General features: G+C 43.9%; 1 protein-coding gene across 2 annotated transcripts in view; it reads right to left on the bottom strand.

The window, feature by feature from the left end:
- Positions 1-24,286, bottom strand: part of ncanb (neurocan b) — a 122,700-nt gene that overhangs the window by 12,323 nt on the left and 86,091 nt on the right. For both annotated transcript variants that reach the window (XM_056414984.1, XM_056414985.1), the window contains one exon: positions 9,206-9,319. In XM_056414984.1, the coding sequence (XP_056270959.1) occupies positions 9,206-9,319 (114 nt within the window). The remainder of the gene's footprint in view (positions 1-9,205; positions 9,320-24,286) is intronic.

Genomic DNA, 24,286 nt, shown 5'->3' with positions numbered 1-24,286 from the left:
CTCTCCAGGTGATTTATGATTTCTATGAGTATGTTTTGCTGGTGATATTGATCTTTGAGGTTAGAAAACATTCTCTCTCTCCACGTGTGAGTATCCGACGTCCCGTCCTCCAGCTTTACGTGGATCTCGTGCTCCGTGACGAACGCTTTCTTCGCCGACGGTTCTCAGCCTTTTCCATATTTCATAAGGTTTATCGCTCCTCCGCAGACCTTTTTGAGAACATAAATCCTCATCAGTCACACAGAGAAATGTGACGAAACGAACATTTAAATTCCCGTTATTCATCTGACTGAAACCACATGTACCGGAGACCCAAAATCCATCATGCAAACTAACCAATCACGTGTTTTTCTGCTCTCTAGCCGCTGCATGTTGGCTCTAAAATAACCACACTTCTCTATTTTAATGAGAAATACGGCAAGAGAAGCACGAGTCAATTATTTAGTTTGTTTCTCCAATATAAAAAGTTTTACTTTACTTCCTTATTCTCACCGTCTCGTGTCTCCTTAGCAGCTTGTTGCTATGACGATTACTGTAAATAATCTGGTTTTTGATTACGAAACGACATGAAACTTCATTTCCTTAATCTAATCAAGTACAGAGGATCTATTGTTGGTGTTGACATCACCGGTAACAGATGTCTTATTACAGGTAACGGTAGGGAACACGTCGTATCATATGGGGCTCATGGAGGGAGGAGCTATCCATAAACCAAGCAGCCTTTTTATGTTTGACCTTATGAGCGTAAAACCTCTTCCAGACTAATTCAACGACCCCAGTGAGACGTCGTGGAGGTGTGAGTGTGAGCGCCCTGATGGACTGGATATCAGTGGCGGTCGTTTTCCAAATGTTTATTTCAATATGCGGAGAGTTTCATGATCCCCCGAGGCCCCGACTAACAATTATTATTATTCATATTTTTCAATTGTGCGTTTCACAGCCAGCATCGAATGACGTCACCGCCGCTTAGCTCGCATTTTATGGGATCGAAGAAATCAGTTTCACCGCCGCGTCTTCGGAAACCCGGAAGCTACTCCCGCTCCGTGTGTTGGCCCACGTGGGGTCCGGTTTGGGGTCCGGTTTGGGGTCCGGTTTGGGGTCCGGTTCGGCTCACTAGGCTGAACGCTCGGCTATTATCTGAAGGAACAGGGACCGAGTTGTCATGGAGATGGCTACAAAAATATATTTAGATATAAGGAATGCACAAAAACATGAATTGAACCGACTGCAGGTGTGTCTTCGTGTGTGTGTCGCGCCAGTGCGGACCCCATTTAAGCCTTTAAACCAGAGACTACACACACACACACACACACACACACACACACACAAACACACAGAGGCAGACTTGGGATTTACGGGAAAGAAGAAACAAATTGTAGCCGAACTTAAGTGCATCAAACGCACTAAATTACATAGTGGGAGGACATAAAAGAGAGAGAGAGAGACAGAATAAGAGAGTGGAAGAGTCACAGAAACAGAGAGAGAGAGAGAGAGAAAAGCAGAGATAAAAAGTAAACAGCGTCTTCTCCTCCTTCAGATCTTCAGCTCGTCTCTTGCTGATTTCGACTCCCACTCGCGGACAGAGACGCTCAAAGACCGACGTCACATCAGCCTCCTCACATATTTAGACATTACTCAAGTCGTCTTCTCTCTTCCCCATCGGGGGAGGGGGGGGGGGGTGTGTCTGTTTCAGGCGACACAAGGTGGGAGTGTGTGGAGGATGTGAGAGCGGCGGTGGGATTGTTAAAGGTTGTGTTGATGGAGCATCTTGACGGTGTGATCCTCACAGTCAGCGGTAATGGAGGATCATAAACATCTCATAGACTTATATACAACCAGACTGCTTCTCATAGACTTCTATACAACCAGACTGCTTCTCATATACTTCTATACAACCAGACTGCTTCTTATAGACTTATATAGAACCAGACTGCTTCTCATATACTTCTATACAACCAGACTGCTTCTTATAGACTTATATAGAACCAGACTGCTTCTCATATACTTCTATACAACCAGACTGCTTCTTATAGACTTATATAGAACCAGACTGCTTCTCATATACTTCTATAGAACCAGACTGCTTCTCATAGATTTCTATACAACCAAACTGCTTCTGATATAATTATATAGAACCAGACTGCTTCTCGTAGACTTCAATACAACCAGACTGCTTCTCATAGACTTCTATACAACCAAACTGCTTCTGATATAATTATATAGAACCAGACTGCTTCTCGTAGACTTCAATACAACCAGACTGCTTCTCATATACTTCTATACAACCAGACTGCTTCTCATAGACTTCTATACAACCATACTGCTTCTCATAGACTTCTATTCAACCAGACTGCTTCTCATATACTTATATACAACCAGACTGCTTCTTATAGACTTCTATCCAACCAGACTGCTTATCATAGACTTCTGTACAACCAAACTGCTTCTCATATACTTCTATACAACCAGACTGCTTCTCATAGACTTCTATACAACCAGACTGCTTCTTATAGACTTCAATACAACCAGACTGCTTCTCATAGACTTCTATACAACCAGACTGCTTCTCATAGACTTCTATACAACCATACTGCTTCTCATAGACTTCTATACAACCAGACTGCTTAAATGCAGATCGAGTTTCTCAGTTGCTTAATAAAAGGTTGCTAGAGTACTTCCTGTGGCGGGTACGCCGGTTTGATGCCGGGAAAAAACTAACGACAAAAAAGTAAGAGCAAAAGTATTTTGTGATTTTGCCGTCGCAGCAATTTTGCTATTTTTAAAAAAGAATATCAGAGAGAGGAAGTGGAGAGGAGGGCTGAACATGGAGAGATACTGACTCTCTCTCTCCTCTCTTTCTCCCTCTCCCTCCATCTCTCTCTCTCTTCTCATCTACTGTAACACCTGCTCTGTTCTGCCAGAACTTCCCTCTCCTCACAGGAGAAGAGACTGACAGTTGCTCCAGGAACATTGTCTAATTAAACACCTAGAAGGAGAATACATCCCCCCCCCCCTCTCTCTCTCCCTCCCTCCCCCCTCTCTCTCTCTCCCTCCCTCCCCCATCCCTCCCCATCTTCCCTGTGAGAGGGAACAGTGTTAACACACGACGCCTCGCTGTTATTCCACCTGAAGCCTCATCCAGGTTCAGGTACAACTTCAGGGACATTTTCCAAGAAGCTTCCGGTCCCCGCCGTCCTCCGCCGAGGACGTTTCCCTCTGGACGTTATTTATGAGAAAGCATGAATAAATTAATTAGCACCGGTAGCCTGTGAAGACCCGGGAGGGGAAACACACACACACACACATTAACACACACACATTAATCAAAGTCGACGATCTCAGACCCAAACCACCCACTGCAAGAACAATGAAGAAGAAGAAGAAGATGAAGAAGATGAAGATGAAGAAGAAGGAGAAGAAGAAGAAGAAAAGAAGAAGAAAAAGAAGGGAAAAAAGAGAAACAGAAGAGGAAGAAGAAGAAAAAGAAGAAGAAAAAGAAAAATATGATGAAGAAAAAAAAGAAGAAGAAGACGAAGAAGAAAAAAAAGAAAAAGAAGAAAAAGAAGACAGAAAAAATAAGAAGAAAAAGAAGAAGAAGAAAACGAAGAAGAAGAAGAAGAAGAAGAAGAAGAAGAAGAAGAAGAAGAAAAAGAAGAAGACAAACAAACAATCAAACAACCAATCAAACAGCAGCTGGTGGATCTCGGTTCAGTGTTCGGCGTCCTGTGTCTTAACGAGGAGGCGTGGAGCGGCGTCGTTCGTCTGATGGACCAATAGGAAGGAGGGGGAGGGGCCTACGATGTGATGGCACCAGAGGAGCAGAACGACTCCGCGTTACGACTCGTTACCTCCCCTCTGAAGTCAGTGACCTCCGAGGTCAGGGGACGGCGCCCGTTGGAAGGGTCGGGCGCGGCGTGTAGAAACACCGGTCCGCTGGGTTTAGAGCGTCGCGGTGACAGTAATTGCATCGTCGGCAGATTTGTGAGTCTCCTGCAAAGTCAGACGCACGCTTCATAAATATATAAATACGTCACGCAACGTCGGGCACCGAGCGGATGAACGCTGCATTCTCCGACGTGCAAGAACGAGCCGCCTGGAAGTCAATTCGCCTCAATTTATGTGGTGTGCAAGTTACCCCCCCCCCCAGGTAAATTACCTCCTACTGCATGATAGCACGCACCCCGGGGAGGAAGGAGGTGGAATATGAGGTCGGCCGACGGGTTTGAGTGACAGGAGCCCTCCGTCTGGAGCCTGGCCCCGCCCCCATGAGGCTCATTAGCTGGCCCCAGATCCCCCCGCCGCCCCCTAGTGGAGGGGGAGGAGCGCTCTACTTTTCTTCAGGTTTTCCTGCTTTGCCGTCTCGTCTTTAGTGTTTCTCCCCCTGCTGTGTGTGTGTGTGTGTGTGTGTGTGTGTGTGTAAACCCCTTTTACCGTTTTACAGGTGGCGTTTTTTGCCTGCCATACATTTGTTTTATTACATTTTTTTGGTGTAGTCAAATTAAAAGGAGTAAATAAATATTGATGATTTGACAAATGGCAGCAGGAAAACGAGAAGGAGGCCGGTGGAGGAGACGATGGAGGAGAGGATGGAGGAGAGGATGGAGGAGACGATGGAGGAGAGGATGGAGGAGACGATGGAGGAGACAATGGAGGAGAGGATGGAGGAAGTGCTGGCCTCGCCCAGAGGACACATCCCTCACACACAGCCGGAGACCTCGGGATTTATTAGCTCCACAATCCTTTTAACGCAAGCTCTCTGTTTCCAATTAGCAAGATTATTAGTTCTGTTTGGAGAGAGAGAGAGAGAGCGAGAGAGCGAGAGAGAGAGAGAGAGAGGATTACTGCATTATTTAAGCATGTTGGTTTTGTAGCCACGAGTTATTGCGCAACTCTGTACACAAACAGAGGAGGAAAGTGTGTTGATAATTGGAGGCTCCTGGGTCGATAGAGGTGTGTGCGTGTGTGTGTGTGTGTGTGTGTGTGTGTGGTTAAATAATGTCGGTGTGTCGGTTAGTCCGCCACCAGAGGATAAAATACATTATTATGAACAGAAGTGGAATATGATGTTCATAACTATGTGTGTTTTATAACTGTTTAACCACCTGGACTAAGCATCTCTTGTGTTTCTACACATTTAAACAAAGTCAGGTTCCTACAGCGGCCCAGAAGGGACAAACTTAAGAAAAAGGGTTTGAATAAAAGGTAGAAGAATAACGACTTGGATCATATTGACACAGAGCAGCAAAAAAACTTGTTTTAAAGCTTAAAGATATGGTCAGTTATTTTATTGTGAAGGGGGAATTTTAGCTCCCGATTCACGGTGACAATTACAGTGTGTATGTAAAGGGCTTTTATTGTGAAAGGTAAGAACAGAAGGAGTGGATGTGACGTGCGAGGCTTTCATCCAGGTTGAAAGGAGGAATAAAGTTCAGAAAATCGATTCCACAATACAACCTTCTCCTTTTTTTGCCGCTTGACCTTGAAAAAAATAATAGTTTAAGAAATATATATTAAAAAAGACCTCAAGGGGGTTGAGAGTAAAGCATTTATTTGTCAATGAGGGTTCTGACGATTCGAAAACGTACACGGTCTGCAAGCTGAGAGATCTCTAACTTCACAGCTCGGAGAAATGCTAAAGCGTGTGTGTGTGTGTGTGTGTGTGCAGGCCACACACACACACACACACACACACTTGTGTGACAGCAGAAAAGGTGCAAAGAGAAAAAAAAGAAGGCGACATGAAACAGAGAGGCGTCGACAGTCGTGGGAAAAATAAAATGAATCCACCCTCCTTCACACGACTTTTCTGTTTTTTTTCTGTCCAGATGGGGAGCCGCGTGAACATTAATGAGAAATAAAATGAATTTTTTTGATTTTAGCAAATGGCTGCAAAGACATAAATAGTGAACAATTTAAAGGAGTCTGAATACTCTCCGTACTACAAATGTTATCGTTGAATATGGAGGATGAAGATTTATGATGTTCGATTTCTGTTATGCTCCGATATCATTTTTATTTTCTTTTTGTTTGTTTTTGTTGTCTGTTAATGTGTAACTTGTAAAAAAAAAATATTGAAAGAAAGAAGCTGTACATCTCCTGTATGTAGATATCAGTGTGCTCCTCTCTCAGCCCCGTCAACTCACAATTATTGATTTTAGGATGGGATCGCCATGGTAACAGGTCCAGCAGCGGACCGGATCGACTCGGCGCCGTTCGAGGCCGTGAGCTTGCAACTCTTGGATACGCCCCTTTGGATACGCCCCATATATACACCCCTTTGGTACGCCCCTTTTGATACGCCCCTTTTGATGCGACACCTTTGATAAGCCCCTCTGGATACGCCCCTTTGGATAGAGCCCTCTTGTCACGCCCCTTTGGACACGCCCATTTGGCTACGCCTCGTTGGACACGCACATCCAAGAGCCCACGGCGAGTGAGACCGGACCACTTCAGAGACACGGAGACCAACCGCGTGACATTTAAATGAACGGATGAGATCGTTTCCAGTGTTCGGACCCCCTCCCTCTCCTCCCTCTCCTCCCTCTCCTCCCTCTCCCTCCGTCTCCTCCCTCTCCTCCCTCTCCTCCCTCTCCTCCCCTCCCCCCTCCTCCTCCCTCCTCTCCTCCCTCTCCTCCCTCTCCTCCCTCTCCTCCCTCTCCTCCTCCCTCTCCTTCTCTCCTCCCTCTCTCCTCCTCTCCTCCCTCTCCTTCTCTCCTCCTCTCCTCCGCCTCTCCCTCTCCCTCCTCCCTCTCCTCCCTCCCCTCCTCCCTCTCCTCCCTCTCCTCCTCTCCTCCCTCCTCCCTCTCCTCCCTCCCTCCCTCCCTCCCTCCCTCTCCTCCCCTCCTCTCCCTCTCCTCCCTCTCCTCCTCTCCTCCCTCTCCTCCCTCCTCCTCTCCTCCTCCCTCTCCTCCCTCTCCTCCCTCCTCTCCCTCCTCCCTCTCCTCCCCCCTCTCCTTCTCCCCCCTCCTCCTCCTCCTCCCTCCCTCCCTCCCTCCTCTCCTCCTCCCCTCTCCCTCCCTCCTCCCCCCTCTCCTCCTTCCTCCCTCCTCCCCCTCCCTCCTCCTCCGCCCTCCCTCCCTCTCCTCCTCCTCCTCCCTCTCCTCCCTCTCCTCCCTCCCCCTCCTCCTCTCCCCTCTCCTCCCTCTCCTCCCTCCTCCCTCTCCTCCCTCTCCTCCCTCCTCCTCCCTCTCCTCCCTCTCCTCCCTCTCCCCCCTCTCCTCCCTCTCCCTCCCTCTCCTCCCTCTCCTCCTCATATCCATTTATACATTTAAGATGTTGAAGCGCCACAGATCCCCCGTGTTCTCCTCTCTCTCAAGTGGAAAACTGTTCTTCTTGACGTGTGATCCGCACCACAGGAAGGCCATGAATATTAAGAAGGCAGCCACGACCACGGGGAAATTATATATTAAAAAAAAAAGCAGCTACCAAAGTTAAATTTCCTGAAAGTTAATAAGTATTTTGAATACTGTGAGATTGTGATGTGGTATTTCACTGGGGGACGCTCCCTCTCTCCTCTCCTCTCAATCCTTTCGTGGCTCCTCCTGTTCATCTTATCAGGTGAAGTCGATTTCATTCACCCGGGCCACAAAGGGCTTCTCGATGTGTGCAGCTGCTCTGAAACTTATGAAATCACCTCTAACGTGCTTAGAAATGATGTCAAATTAACAAATAATCATCACTTTATTCATTGTGAAGTCCGTTTTAACTTGCGATGCTTGTAAAAAGGCTTCGTGGGCTCCCATCCGTCGTTTTGAAGTCACTTAGACACGAGAACGTGGGAGCACAGAGGCCGGCGTGCGTCGGCGGCCGCTGATTCGCCGAAACCGCTCGGCACGCGGCGAGCAAAGTGGAAAAGGTCCTCCGGGGTTTCTACAGCATTTAAAATGTCACGCTCTCTCTCTCCATCGATCGCTCGACCTCAGCAGAGCCGAGCGGAAACAGAGGGAGACGCGGAAAGCCAGACACCGAAAATAACAACTCTCCTGGGAGCCGAGGTCAAAGGTCACCCTACACCTGCAATCTGGCTCGGTTCAGTGTGATTCCAGAGCGGTGACGACTCTTAAAAACGCCTCCTCCTCCTCCTCCTCCTCCTCCTCTCCCCTGTCCTCTCACTCGCTCTCTTTTTCTCACCAACTATCGTTCTTTCATTTGTGTTTGTGCTATTTTAAATCTCGTGTTTTGAGAGGACGTTGCCATTAATAAGTACATTTAAAAGAAAGGAAACTCTAAATTCACATTTATTGAACCCCCATTGTATCAATTCATCCTCCCTATCACATATGTTTACATATATATATATATAAATTTATAAATATATATATATATGTATTTATATATATTTATATATATATATATATAAATATATATATTTATATATATATATATGTGTGTTTGTTAATTTCATATTATTAAAAGCTACAACTTAATAAATTCAATATTCTTAGTGAAAATTGGATAAAAAAATTCCTTTTTCTGCTACATCTTGTATTTATCGCTAAATCTATATATATATAAATATATATATATTTATATATATAAATATATATATATATATATATATGTATGTATATATATATATGTGTGTTTGTTAATTTCATATTATTAAAAGCTACAACTTAATAAATTCAATATTTTTAGTGAAAATTGGATTTAAAAAAATCATTTTTCTGCTACATCTTGTATTTATCGCTAAATCTATCGCTAACTAACATTTCCTCACAATGTCACAAAACTATTTATTTTCTTCCAGGACATCAAATCCAGAGGAAATAGTTCTGAATGAATCAACTCTTCTTCTTGATGAGGGAAGGACCCTGCTGGACGCAGGTGTCCTGTATAAACCTGCTCCATTATTCCAAAAGGCTTCCCTCTTCCTCCTCATCCTCCTCTTCGCCCACATTCCCGTCCTCTTCCTCCCACTTCTACCTCGTTATCTCCATCTTTCTCTCCATTTCTGCCTATTCTGGCGTCATCTTACTCTGCTGCGCTACCCCTCCCCCCTCTTCATCTTCATCTCTCACCTTCTTTGTCTCGTCCCTCTCTGCCTTCGCTGCCTTCTTTGTCTGTTTTTTTTGGTCCATCTCCTCTATCCTTCCTCCTCTCCTCCTCTATCCTTCCTCCTTCTCTTACTTCACAAAACGAACGCCCCTTTTTTTTGTCAAGTGAAAGCTTTTTTTCTTCTTCTTTTCTTGGCGCCCGCGGTTACCTTTCTCGCAGGTGGCTCCTCCGTAGCTCGGCAGGCACAGACACACGAAGGAGTTGATCTCGTCGATGCAGGTTCCTCCATTCTGGCACGGGTCGGACTGGCAGTCATCAACGTCTGGAGGGAGAGAGAGGGAGAGAAAGAGCGAGAGAGAGAGAGAGAGAGAGAGTCAGGCTACACACATAACAGATGTCAACCTTTTTAAATACCCAAAGCTTTTTACTGAACAGTCGGCGGGATCAAAACTTGGGGACCGAAATGTTTATTTTTGCGGGGGTGCAGAGAGATTAGAAGGATTCTCTGAAAGAAGTTCTAATTAAAGCGAATTGATTGAACTTCATCGGCGAGCGGGCTTTTGGGGATGTGCCGAGGCGCGCCGGGCTAATTGCGATGTGTTTGCCGGATGTGCTGCAGGAGAGTACCGAGTGTCAGAGAGAGAGAGAGAGAGAGAGAGAGAGAGTGTGTATGTGTGTGTGTGGGGGGGAGGGGGACATTCATCCTCAGCATCAACGCCTAGTGTGGAAATCAATCTTCATATATGTGCATGAAAGTGCCCCAAATAATGTCAGGCGGCAACATCAAGTCTAAATGTGCACACTCACATGCATATACACACACACACACACACACACACACACACACACACACACACACACACACACACACACACACACACACATTTTTTTCCCCGCACAGGCGTCACAGGGGTGAGAGTTCTCATTCGGTTAAAAAAAATGGGAGCTGTATTTTTCTCTGGCTGATCTGTGCCTGGGGGGCAACATCATTAAAACTCACCCGCTGAGTCCCTCAGGGAGGGGGAGGGGGGTGGGGGTCAGCAAGAGGTCACGGGGGAGGAAAGAAAGGGTGAACGAAGATGGGGGGAGGGTGGGAGGGCGGGGGTCGGAATGAGAAGGAGAGGTAACCTCTCTCGAACACGGGGAGAGAGAGAGGGGGCCCTATGATTGGCCGGTGTGTGTGTTTGAGGGGCGGGACTTAGCGAAGGGTATGTTCTCTCGTTGGGCTGCTTTAATTCCCACGTTAAGATTCGGCGATCGCCGGCGAGTGACCGCATCGCTCCGCGTGATCATCGGCCAATCGGCCGCGCTCGCCTCACGGCGTTATCGCGGCTTAGAAACGTGTCGCCTGCAGGAGTCGAGGTCGGATCTCTCTTTCTTTTTTTTTTTTTTTTACAATAAATGTGAGACGGAGCCCCCGTCGGTGTCAGTGTGGTCAAGAAGAGATTAATACGACCCAAAACAATCTGCTTCTTAAATACAGGACCCCGGGTGACCCTCTGAGGAACTCCGTGTGATTAGAATCCGGTGACTGATGGACCCCGAGTCGTCGCTCCCTCTGCAGACGAGCAGGTTGCCAGGACAGCCACCGGGCCCGAGCGCGAGCATCTGGCCTCATTAAGCACGACGGCGCCGGGTGAAGGAGCCGAGGTACCCCTCCAGGAGCGCCGGGGTCAATGAAGTACAACTCTGAACATCGGCTATTAGAGAGGGGGGGGGCGTCCTGGACGCAGTGGGACTCGAGTGTCGGGGCTGGACGCTGGAAGTGGTTTCCAGATGTGAAGGAAGTGAAGCACGGAGGGAGCCGATAGACAGCGACCTGCTCCCCGCGGGCCGAGCACAGGTGACTCCGTTGCGTGGGAACATTCAGGCGGGGGAGGTTTCCCTCGTGTCTGTGGACGGGGGGGGGGGGCGGATGCAGAGGGTACGCACTTCTCGTCCGTGTGTTTTGGTGACTGGGTCTTTCAGCTCGGTGCGCTCTGAGGTCTCTAAAGCTAAAATGTTTCTAGGTAATCGAAGCGTGCAGAAGTCCGTGAAAAAAGAATGAGACGCTCCCTTCGGAAGTTAGTTTTAAGAGTGAGTAGAGGACCAGGATGGGCCTGGGAACTGAAAATCATGCTCACATCAACATAAATAAATATATATATATATGAAAAAATATATATATATATATTATATATATACATACACATATATATATATATATGTATATATATATACATATATATATGAAAATCATGCTCACATCAATATAAATAAATAAATATATATATACATATATATATATATGTATATACATATATATATACACGTATATATGTATATACATATATATATACACGTATATATATATATATATATATATATATATATATATATGTATATGAAAATCATGCTCAAATGAACATAAATATATATATACATATACATATATATATATATGTTCCTGTGACCATGATTTTCATACACATATATATGTATATATATGCATATATATATGTATACATAATTACATATTCATGTACACTGTATATATCTCAAACTCAGATTGAACCTGAGCTCAGCTAAAAACACTCGCGACGCTATACCATATACCTTTTCTTTAGGATGGCATTATTCATTATGACACATTATTATTATTATGGGGATAAAGTTGATGTGGCCCACATGTATGGCAGAGGAGAAATTGGGGATTCAATTAGTTCCACCGCTGATTGAAGAACACGTCGTATGGAAGGGAATATCTGATTACAGGATAAATATGGACCCGCCTCTCACTCTGTGTGTGTGTGCGTGTGTGTGTGCGTGTGTGTGTGCGTGTGTGTGTCCATGTATAGCCGATAGCTTGGCGAGTGTGAGGACGGAGGATGGGGAAACGGAGATAGAGGAACACGGGGGAGGAGAGTGAGACGGCCGTCACACTAACCGGGGGTGGTGTCGGTTGACGGAGTATCTGGAGGCTGACTGCAGGCATGTGTCGAGAACCGGGGTGTGAATAATTGAAAAGAGAGAGAGAGAGAGAGAGAGAGAGAGTCGGGGGAGGTCAGCCTTCCAACATTTCCCTTTTGGGATCAATGTCAGTTGAGAAGACCAAATAAAATGTCTGTTAACGTTATGAAAGTGTGTTCGTTCCGAGCTGTACGCTCAGCCACAGACCAACTCCTTCACCTTCACCTCCTCCCTGACACTCTCATCCTCCCGTTCCCGACTTTGTTTTTTTTTCCACTTTGCAACGTGTCAGATTCACGCTTTTCAATCCACGACCCGAATGTAAAGCAAACGTCGCGCTCTCCGTTCTTATAAACGAGACCTCAAACGCAATCAGCAAATTCATGGCTACGGAAATCCAGGAAAAGGGTCCGGAAGAGAGAGAGAGAGAGAGAGAGAGAGAGAGAGAGAGAGAGAGAGTCCACTCAGGGTAATAAAATCTTGGAGAAAATAATCAATATTTTAGCCAAGGACTGTGATGCATTAAAACATGGTATATTATTATAGAGGTGTAATAACTTGCCATAAAAAAGTAGGTAATGATTATATATATATATATATATATATATATAAATATCATGGTTATATATATATATACCATATCTATAATATATATATATATATATATCATGGTTGTATATATATATATATATATATATATCATGGTTATATATATATATATACCATATCTATAATATAAATATATATATATATATATATATATATTTATCATGGTTGTATATATATATCATGGTTATATATATAATTATATATATAATTATACATATAAGCATATATATATATATTATAGATATGTTATATTTATATATATATAAATGTATACATACATATATATATAAGCATACCCAAACCTTCCACTAGTTGTAGGAAGTATATTTTTTGAGAAAAGGCCAAACTTTGTCAACTCTCCATGATAATAACAAACTGGTTACATAACGTCTCTGCGCCTTGACGTCGAGGAGGTGGAAGACATCCTGTGCTCAGATAATGAGGTCGGATCCTGACGCAGCGTCGTGGACCATTCCAGAGGATTTAAGAGGCTTTCTTCCTCTCCGGATAACACATATTCTATTTTTTTAAATCACATACCGGGACGCTAAGTGAGTATTAGAGAACCTTGAGAGGGCTATGGATTAATTAAAAGACACACTTTGGACACAAATGACAACATAAAAGCGACGCTCAACGGATCCCAAGGCTTTTAAGGCTTCGATTGAGGGACACACACACACACACACACACACACACACACACACACACACACACACACACACCCGATGACATTCTGTCTCCGCCAGAAGATTGATCAAATCTATTTTTTCATTAAAGGTACGACGAGCAAAAATTCAATAAATTCTGACACTGGACTATTAAGATAATTAAGTCTACAAGTGACAGTTTGAAGACGCACATTATTCCTGAATGTCTTGCGATCAAAGAGGATTGAGAGGCTTTGAAAACGTTTCGGAAAATACGTCTTTATCGGCTTCTCCCTGTGAGGGATGAAAACGAGAGTTTTCTGCATTTCTTTGTATTTTTTACAATTATTATAAAAAAATCAGGCTGAATATTTTATATATATTGTATCAATATTTTATATTTATTATTAATGTATTATTATTTAATATTAATATTTGTCTCAGTTAAATCCGGAGTAAGATCAATATACACATGTCCGAATGCTTATCCATTCTCACTCATTAAAATAAACTTCTTTTGTCCATCATTTTGATTTTATGCAGCAGTGAGTTGTTGTTTTGCACCAAAAAAAAGTTATATTCTCTCCTCCAAACACTCATAAATATTCAACCCTGACATCAAATAAAAGTACACGTTAGAGCGAGGAGCATATGAGATGTTGTTTTTATTTTTTCTACTTTGGCATTTTGTTGGCTTTGACTCAAAAATAGCAAACATTTCCTGCGCACGTGTTTTAGGAGGTGAGCCTGACTGATACTCCGTGTGTCTGTGTTTAGCTCGGATAGGAAGTTCAGAGGCCGGCTGCTCCGCCTGGATGTCAAAACTGCTGCGAACGCTCATATAAAAAAAGTGCAAAATTACAGCCATTTCGCCTGACAACCTAATAGTGGCTTTTTAGTGCTGGGAACAGTCGAATCCAGCCCTGCGTGGGACTTTTCACTTCTCGTTTCCAGGAAAATAACTCACAGTAATTACTTCAGCAAACTGTGTGAATGAACCGGATAAAAAGGGCTGCGTTAAAAGGCGGGTCCGTAGTTTCATTAGATTTTATTAGTCAGTCTGGAGTTTGCCAGCTGCGTTAAACACAACCATTTAAGTTATATATATATATATACACATAGATATATCTAATGCTCCATCTCTATATAGCTCTCCTATATATATGTGTATATATATATATATACACACATAGATATATCTACCTCTCCATCTCTATATAGCTCTCCTATATATATATATATATGTATTTATATATATATATACGTCTATATACATATATATATACATATATATACACACACATATATATATCTATATATCTATATAGATATATATATGTAAATATAGATATATCTAACTCTCTATCTATCTCTCATATATATATAAATATATATACATATACACACATATATCTCTCTATCGTATAGCTCTCCCATATACATATACAAATATATATATATAAATATTAATTTATATATATATATATATATATATATTTACAGGAGAGCAATATAGCTGCATGCTTCAGTTCCTGGTCAGAGCTGGCAGGAAGGTAAAGCGGTGATACAACTTTATTAAATATACTTTATGGTAAAGCATCAATAAAACGTATATCGATTTGTTTGGATGGACTTTTTTTTAGTGCTTAAAATACGGTTTTATGATGTGCCGTTAAATATCGCTCTCTTCCCACCCACCAGACTCCGTTGGCGAAATACGTATTTCCACTTTTCAGCAGACGGGAGTATCTCTACAAACAAAAGCAAACGTCTTCTCTGTGGACTAAATGCCAGCCGAGCAGATCAAACAGAGTCCGATCAGTTACACGGAGAACCTTCGGAACCAGTCAATGCCACCTGGAGACGTCACATCTCGACAGGGTGGCCCGTTGATGTGACACTGGAAGACTTGTCTTTTTTTGGTGAGCTACATGGAAAGAAAAACGCACAATCACTCTCTGTGACACACACACACACACACTGGGTGGCAGGCGGCCCCTCCCCCTCCGCCTCTTATCAACCAACAGCAGTGACAGATCTGCTCACTCTTTCTTTTTTCTTATTCCCCTAATTGCCACCGACCCACAGCGGACATTATGCGCAGCGATAAATTGACATCCTGTAAAATGGCGGCTTTTGAAATGGAAATGTTTGTCACACAAAAGGTTTTGTTGTTGTTGTTGTTGTCGTTGTTCCTGAAAGGCTCTTTTGTGTTTGTCATCTTTCATCGAATGATTGACTTCCTTTATGCCGGCTGAGGGGTTTTGACATTTCCGTGCCCTTCTGCAAAGACGGATACCTTTCTATCCGACCGCGGCTCGTCGCTCCGTGGACACGGTGGTCGTGTCAATAGCTACAATGCTGGTGTGTGTGTGTGTGACCAGCATTGAGCATAGATTCTAGTATTGAGAATATATTCTAGTATTGAGAATATATTATAGTATTGAGTAAATATTCTCGTATTGAGAATATATTCTTGTATTGAGAATATATTCTATTATTGAGTATATATTCTAGTATTGAGAATATATTCTAGTATTGAGAATATATTCTAGTATTGAGAATATATTCTAGTATTGAAAATATATTCTAGTATTGAGTAAATATTCTCGTATTGAGAATATATTCTTGTATTGAGTATATATTCTTGTATTGAGAATATATTCTATTATTGAGTATATATTCTCATATTGAGAATATATTCTATTATTGAGAATATATTCTATTATTGAGTATATATTCTAGTATTGAGAATATATTCTAGTATTGAGAATATATTCTAGTATTGAGTAAATATTCTCGTATTGAGAATATATTCTTGTATTGAGTATATATTCTTGTATTGAGAATATATTCTATTATTGAGAATATATTCTTGTATTGAGAATATATTCTATTATTGAGTATATATTCTCGTATTGAGAATATATTCTAGTATTGAGAATATATTCTTGAATTGAGTATATATTCTAGCATTGAGTATACATTCTAGTATTAAGAATGCATTCTAGCATTGATAGTACATTCTAGTATTGAGTATATATTCTGGTATTGAGACCACATACTAGTATTGAGAATATAATCTAGTATTGATAATACATTCTACCATTGATAATACATTCTAGTATTGAAAATACATTCTAGTATTGATAATACATTCTAGTATTGAGTATATATTCTAGTATTGAGACCACATACTAGTATTTATAATTCATTCTAGCATTGAGAATACATTCTCGTATTGAGAACACATTCTAGAAGTAAGAATACATTCTAGCATTGAGAAGAAATTCTAGAAGTAAGAATACATTCTAGTATTGAGAATACATTCTAGTATTGAGAACACATTCTAGAAGTAAGAATACATTCTAGTATTGAGTATATATTCTAGTATTGAGTATATATTCTAGTATTCAGAATGCATTCTAATAATAATCTAATAATTCGATAAAATTGGAACGATTCTTGCCCATCATAACTGCGTGTAGAATACTGACAGGATGATGTCATGCGCAGTAGATTCTGTTTAGTACCTTGGAGGCGTACGAGTCCCTCCACGTTCGTCTTAATCTCGGCGATACTTAGTAAATCCTGGTGGAACGTGGGCTGAGTTCAGTTTGTATTCAGCGGTATGAAAAGAGAAGAAATCCTACACAGCTCCTCCATCTCACCCGGCAACAGGACGCACTTCTGAAGACGAGAACAAGCTCAGGCCAAGGACGACGAAGGAGCTTTCAGATCGCCTCACACGATCTTCATTAGCGGGGTGGAAATTGCACGGGTGTGAAAAGCTCCGGACCTTGAGTTGAGTTTTTTTATATATTTTTTTATTTTCAGCTGCTGTTTCTAAGATTGAGAATAAACTCTCAGTCTCAATTTAAAATGTGTCGGGGGAAAAAATGGAAATGTGAACATTTAGAATCGACGACAGCTGCTAGATCGCATCTCCAAGTTTAAAAAAAGACTGCAACACACTTTTAACTTTGTGAAGTGTAGTTTAAACTAACTTTCTTTTAAACACCCAACATAACAAAGACTATCGGTAGACCTGCAAACCCTGGAGTCGATGGAGTCCGGTGGCTCTCATGGACACGGCTACACATATTAAAAACCAGGCACCTGCACAGACAGACCCCTGGTGGTGCTTAAGCTCCTCCCCTTTTGCCCTGGATGAGAAAAGTGCGCCTTCTGCTGGAGCCCAATTTCTTTCTTCATTAATAAGTATTTAAGAATAAAAATGACTCTCTCTGTCATCAATTTCCCCCAAATGAGTTTTGATATCTGACGGAGTTTATATTTGAGTTCTTGTGAGAATGTAATTTTTTCGCTCCTATCATTTTGTAAATGAAAATAAATGAAAATAGAAAACACGTCTGTTTGTTCAGCTCTCATGTCTCCCGACACGATGTGTTTCAGGTGTTGCGTAGCAACCGATTACTCGCGAACTTCAAGTTACAGTGATCATAGATACCTTATTTTGGCGATGGGTGCCCTTTTTGGGGGGTTTGAGCCCCTCCCCCGACATGTCTGACACGCGCCTGTTAAAAACACGTGAAATGCGGCACGCGGCGTGAGTTTTAACCCTCCTGATGCCTTCGGGTCAATTTGACCCGATTCAATGTTTAATGTCGGTGTTCTTTCGGTAGTCAACAAACAAACATAAAGTACCTCACACTTAAACTTGGAAAACAATATTAATTCTAATAATTTTCTGGAGGTTTTAATTGCTGGGGTCAAATTGACCCCGAGGGTAAAATATGTCAGTAAATATAAAGGTAACAGGAGGGTTAAACATTGAATGGGGTCAAATTGACCCTAAGGCAACAGGAGTTTTAAGGCCTTTTGGTACCCGGTGCCAGAGTACCAGAGCGACTCTACGCGGCAGCTGTCTCGCAGCCAGAGGCTCCTCGCCGCTCTCCAGAGCGCTCGCTCATCAACTCGTCACACGAGGAGAGTCACTTCATCCAACCGTGGTTTTTCCCCTGGTGTAAATGGAGAGAAAATGACTCTTCCCCGTCTTCCCTGGGCTAAGATGCTCGGGATGATGCGAGGACGCGCCGCCGTACGCCTCGCCGCTCGTTTGTGAGAGTCACGCGGCGACGTGAGATCCCCGACAGCAACACACAGATTCATCTTAATACACTCGTTGCGATATGTGTGTGTGTGTGTGTGTGTGTTTAGACAGGCCTTTTTCGCTTTGGTTGACGGCGCCTGGGAAAATGTAACGAGGTACCGTGTCACAACATCTCACATTGCTTTGCAAGCCCTCAGCGCCGACTGACTGAGTGTGTGTGTGTGTGTGTGTGTGTGTGTAGTCGCTGGCAGCCTCATTGTTTATATTGTGTGTGTGAAGGTTGGAGGAGGGGGGGTCGGGGGGGGGGGGGGCAGTCAGTCTCTCTGCAGAAGGAGAGAGAAACTAGAGATCGTGGAACCAGGAAACAATGAAGAGTTCCAGGGAACCAAAAGCATTTGGAGACGAGCCGTTGTTGTTTCCTTATTTATTCTCTCCATTCCTTTCTCCTCTTCACTGCTCCTTCTCCACAGTCGTCCCCTCCTTCCCTCCTTCCCTCCTTCCCTCGCCGCCTTCCGTATTTCTTTCTCATGAGCCACTTCCCGAGTCTCATCACCTCCTATTTCCTCTGCCTCCCTCTGGGGATCCTTAAGTGGCTTTAAAGTGTCCCCTCCTCTGGGGGGGGGGGGGGTTCTACAGGTGTCCCTTCGAGGCTCTGGCCGGTTCCTCGACATCTTTATCGTCCCGGAACACCCGGGGTGAGATCATTACCTCAGAGGAGCTCCACTCCTCCTGGATGGATGGATGACGCTATCACTCTTCTCTCCCTCGCTTTCCTCCATCCGTCTTTCTTCCTTTCTTCCATTTTTCATCTCTCGGCTTCCTTCCCTACATACTTCTTTATTCCCTTCCTTTATTCCATTCTCATCTCTCGGCTTCCTTCTCTGCATCCTTCCTTCCTTCCTTCTCTTCATGCTTCCTTCCTTCCTTCCATTTCTCATCTCTCGGCCTCCTTCTCTTCATCCTTTCTTCCTTCCTTCTCATCTCTCGGTTTCCTTTTCTGCCTCCTTTCTTCCTTTCTTTATTCCATTTTTCATCTCTCGGCTTCCTTCTCTGCATCCTTCCTTCCTTCCTTCTCTGCATCCTTCCTTCCTTCCTTCCTTCTCATCTCTCGGCCTCCTTCTCTTCATCCTTTCTTCCTTCCTTCTCATCTCTCGGTTTCCTTTTCTGCCTCCTTTCTTCCTTTCTTTATTCCATTTTTCATCTCTCGGCTTCCTTCTCTGCATCCTTCCTTCCTTCCTTCTCTTCATGCTTCCTTCCTTCCTTCCTTCCATTTCTCATCTCCCGGCCTCCTTCTCTTCATCCTTCCTTCCTTCCTTCTCATCTCTCGGTTTCCTTGTCTGCCTCCTTTCTTCCTTTCTTTATTCCATTTCTCATCTCTCGGCCTCCTTCTCTGCATCCTTTCTTCCTTCCTTCTCATCTCTCGGTTTCCTTCTCTGCATCCTTTCCTCCTTCCTTTCTTCCAATTCTCATCTCTCGACTTCCTTCTCTGCATCCTTTCCTCCTTCCTTTCTTCCAATTCTCATCTCTCGACTTCCTTCTCTGCATCCTTTCCTCCTTCCTTTATTCCATTTATCATCTCTCATCTTCCTTCTCTTTTTCCTTTCTTCCTTCCTTTCCCACCCTTCCTCAGACTTTGTTGCTTTTCTCCTTTCCTTTGACCCCCCCATTTATCTTTCCTACCCCCTTCCCTCCTTGCTTCCTCATGTCCTTATCTGTTGGTCCTTACCTCTGAGAGCACACATCGTGCTCCTCTTGAAGTGGAGCGGTTCCCAGAGGAGGGATGACGGCTATTCTCTGCCTCCTGTCTCTATTCCTGATGAACTTCAAGAGGAAATATTAAAGTGGAATCATCTCTTTCCTCCTTTGTCCTGTCAGAATCAATTAATCAGGGACAGTAGAATGATATGAGGACGTGTTTCTGAATAGGAGGTATGATGATGAATCTATTTATATCTATTTATAAAAAAGAAATGGACCTGACAAAGAGCCTCTGATAAAAATAAAGACGAATTATTTACTATATATATATTTTTTAACGTCCATCATCCTCCGTCCTGGTCGGAGACGTTATCCTCTCAATCATCTTCGCTCTGCCTCTTCCTCTTCCATGCTTTTTTTCTTCATCTCTCTCTCTCTCTCTCTCTCTCTCTCTCTCTCTCTCTGTCTCGTCTCCTTTCTTTTATTTTTAGGTTTTATGAATCTCTGGCCCGCTGCCATGGAGATAAGAAAAAGAGAACGGTGGCGTTAGGTCACTGAAGTGTGTGCAGTGTGTGTACATGTGTGTGTGTGTGTGTGTGTGTGTGTGATGGGATTCACACATCCTCACAAGGTCAGGTGACGGACGTTTGGCCACTTCCTGTTTCACAAAGAGGATTTTTTTTAAAGTACAATATTAATATTTATTGCCACAGTTCAGCTTCTCTCCTCTTATTCTATCTCACACCCACCTCCTCAGCTCCTTCACTCTCACCTGTTAGCCACACCCACCTCCTCAGCTCCTTCACTCTCACCTGTTAGCCACACCCACCTCCTCAGCTCCTTCACTCTCACCTGTTAGCCACACCCACCTCCTCAGCTCATTAACTCTCACCTGTTAGCCACACCCACCTCCTCAGCTCCTTCACTCTCACCTGTTAGCCACACCCACCTCCTCAGCTCCTTCATTCTCACCTGTTAGCCACACCCACCTCCTCAGCTCCTTCACTCTCACCTGTTAGCCACACCCACCTCCTCAGCTCCTTCACTCTCACCTGTTAGCCACACCCACCTCCTCAACTCATTAACTCTCACCTGTTAGCCACACCCACCTCCTCAACTCATTAACTCTCACCTGTTAGCCACACCCACCTCTTCAGCTCCTTCACTCTCACCTGTTAGCCACACCCACCTCCTCAGCTCCTTCACTCTCACCTGTTAGCCACACCCACCTCCTCAGCTCCTTCACTCTCACCTGTTAGCCACACCCACCTCCTCAGCTCCTTCACTCTCACCTGTTAGCCACACCCATTGAGTAAATATTCTATATTAGTAGTTATTATATAACTGAGTCCCCTCTGAACGAAACCTTCGGCACACAGACTGGAAGAGACACAATTGAAGTGGTTTTACATCAATATGGATTCAAACGCTTTGGTTACCAGGACAGCGCCTCCGACGCCGTATTCTAACGTCTTCACGTATCCATGGCGATGCAAATAAAACTCATGAAGACGCCGGTGGTGACGCGGCACATTGCAAGTTCCACCAGACTATTGTGAGTTGGACCCTCATACTCTAATATAAACGTAGCAAATTGTGCTAGATATCCATGCTTGATGATACGCGTGTGTGTGTCCCAGTGCTGTTGTGTGTGTGTGTGTGTGTGTGTGTGTGAGTGTCTTCACGGGAAATCAATTTGTCCTGCGTTCTACGTGGCCAGTCTTTATATGCTTCACTTCCTCTTACAGCTGTCACACAGTATATACAGAGTCATCGCACACACACACACACACACACACACACACACACACACACACACACACACACACACTGAACCATGCGCATATCGGCCATGCGCATGCATGTATAATTGCTCACTGCACCCCGACGACTACATTATAACGACGAGTAGTACAGATGAGACAACTCAAGGTGGCAAGTGTGTGTCTGAGTGGATAATGTGTGTGTGTATCTGTGTGTGTGTGTGTGTTTGAGAGAAGAAAAAGAGATAAAGAGAGAGAGAGAGAGAGAGCGGTGGGCCGTTGCAACTTGGCCAGTAGCTCATTAATCTGTAGGTATGTTTATACCAGAGAAATACTGCATGCAACACACACACACACACACACACACACACACACACACACACACTGCAGCTCATTCTCATTCCACTCTGCCGCCGGTGTGTCCTTTGTTTCTCATTGTCCTGAGGAGTTTGGAGAGGACTGAAAGCTGGGAGATTACGCCGTCCCCCCGTCTCTTATCTGGCGTGAACAGAGTTTAAACGGACACTTGAACGCACCTCCAGGTGCTTCAGGTGTCATCTGCACGAGGTCGTGTCTCCGCGTGTGTTTGGTTGCCGAATTTCGGACGGAAATGTGTGTATCGACCAGTTTTGATTGTCTCTTATTGGGTGTGGGATGAGGTACTGACATGGGGTGGGGGCGGGGGGGGGGGAGCCCAGCCAATCAGAATGCTGCTGGAGGAATCCGATGGCCTGGATGAATTAATGAGCCGTGTGAATACAGACTTGAGTCAGCCAATCAGGGCCCTTCAGGAGCCGCTCAGACGCCGACAAGCGGCGGCAGACCGCCAGTCATCAATCAACACGAAAAGACACACACACACACACACACACACACACACACACCCCCCTGAGTCATGTGTTGTTATCTGGTTGCCGAGGAGGCTTTAGTTGTTTAGAAGAGCGACGCGTCAGCAAAACAAATCTAGTTTGATTAACGACAAAATCTACGGTGTGTTGTTTCTACAAATAAAGTTTTGGTATTTGAATATGCATAAATATGACCTCAGTGCTCCTTAGACGTTATATGTTGTCCCTTTGGATGGAGCCACTCAGGTTGTTTACCTCGTTTCCACTCTTGATGCTAAGCTAAGCTAACTGGAGGTATTTCAATGAGAGAAAGGAATTTAAAGCCAATAGAAATAACAAATAAATAAATAACAAATATCCTTCCTTATTCCCTTCCTTCCTTCCATTTCTCATCTCTCGACTTCCTTCTCTGAATCCTTCCTTCCTTCCTTCCTTCCATTTCTTATCTCTCGGCTTCCTTTTCTGTAACCTTTTTTATTCCCTTCCTTTATTCTATTTCTCATCTCTCGGCTTCCTTCTTTTCATCCATCCTTCCTTCTTTTCATCCTTCCTTCCTTCTCTCTTTCCTTCCTTCTCTCCTTCCTTCCTTCCTTCCATTTCTTATCTCTCGGCTTCCTTTTCTGCATCCTTTTTTATTCCCTTCCTTTATTCTATCTCTCATCTCTCGGCTTCCTTCTTTTCATCCATCCTTCCTTCTTTTCATCCTTCCTTCCTTTCTTCCTTCCTTCCCGCCGGCGTATTGACTCAAGCGCTGCCCACCCGGAGGCTCTGGATCCGAACACATCCATCCCGTGATGACTGACGGGCGGACGTGGCGCCCTGTGGGCAGCGCCGCCCTCTCCATCTGTCTTCTTCTACGTGTCCTCGCAACTCACTGAGAATCCATCCATCCATCCATCCATCCATCCTCCCCTCCTCCCTCTTTCCTCCGTTCCACACTTTTCCTACACTTTTGGGCTATAAGTCAGCTTTATCACATCTGGCTCTGAGCACGTCGGGTTCACTCACCTCAAACCACGGGTAGTGTGTGTGTGTGTATGTGTGTGTTTGTGTGTGTGTGTGTGTGTGTGTGTGTGTGCTGACAAATATCTCCAGCGCCTGTGTGGAGCTACAACAAGACCACCGTCACGCTCATCTTTCTCCTTCCCTCCTCTTTGACCTCATATATCATCAGATACGCGGACACGCCGGTGTGTGTGTGTGTGTGTGTGTGTGTGTGTGTGGGGGGTGATGATTATTAATAGACGCAACCTCATGAATCTTTCACGCTCGTTCATACGAGCTGATGCGAGGCGAGTGGGTCTCTCTCTCCAGGATGAATGAGTTAATACAGAAGTCTTTAAGCATGAGTTATGCATCAGCCCTTCATAGAGTCTTGGGTACATATTGGTTTTATATAAATGGCCCCTAACAGGTGTGTGTGTGTGTGTGTGTGTGTGTGTGTGTGGTACTGTGTGTGTGGTATGCCAGATATGTGTGAAAGGAAGATATTTATTTTGTAAAAAGGAGAATATATTTTGTGCACACCCTCATATTTGACAATATTTGAGTTTTCAGGTGAGCTGCAATAAGTTTAATTTCATATATATATATATATATATATATATTCTCATATGAATAATTGTGTTGGCCTTTGACGGGCAAATATAGAGAAAGAGAGAGAGAGACAGATGCACCGGAGAGAGAAGAGAAAAGAGG

Source organism: Pseudoliparis swirei, chromosome 5 (assembly GCF_029220125.1).
Source record: "Pseudoliparis swirei isolate HS2019 ecotype Mariana Trench chromosome 5, NWPU_hadal_v1, whole genome shotgun sequence".
Taxonomy (NCBI): domain Eukaryota; kingdom Metazoa; phylum Chordata; class Actinopteri; order Perciformes; family Liparidae; genus Pseudoliparis; species Pseudoliparis swirei.
The sequence above is the reverse complement of the archived record's forward strand: the minus strand, read 5'-3'. Positions and strand labels throughout refer to the sequence as shown.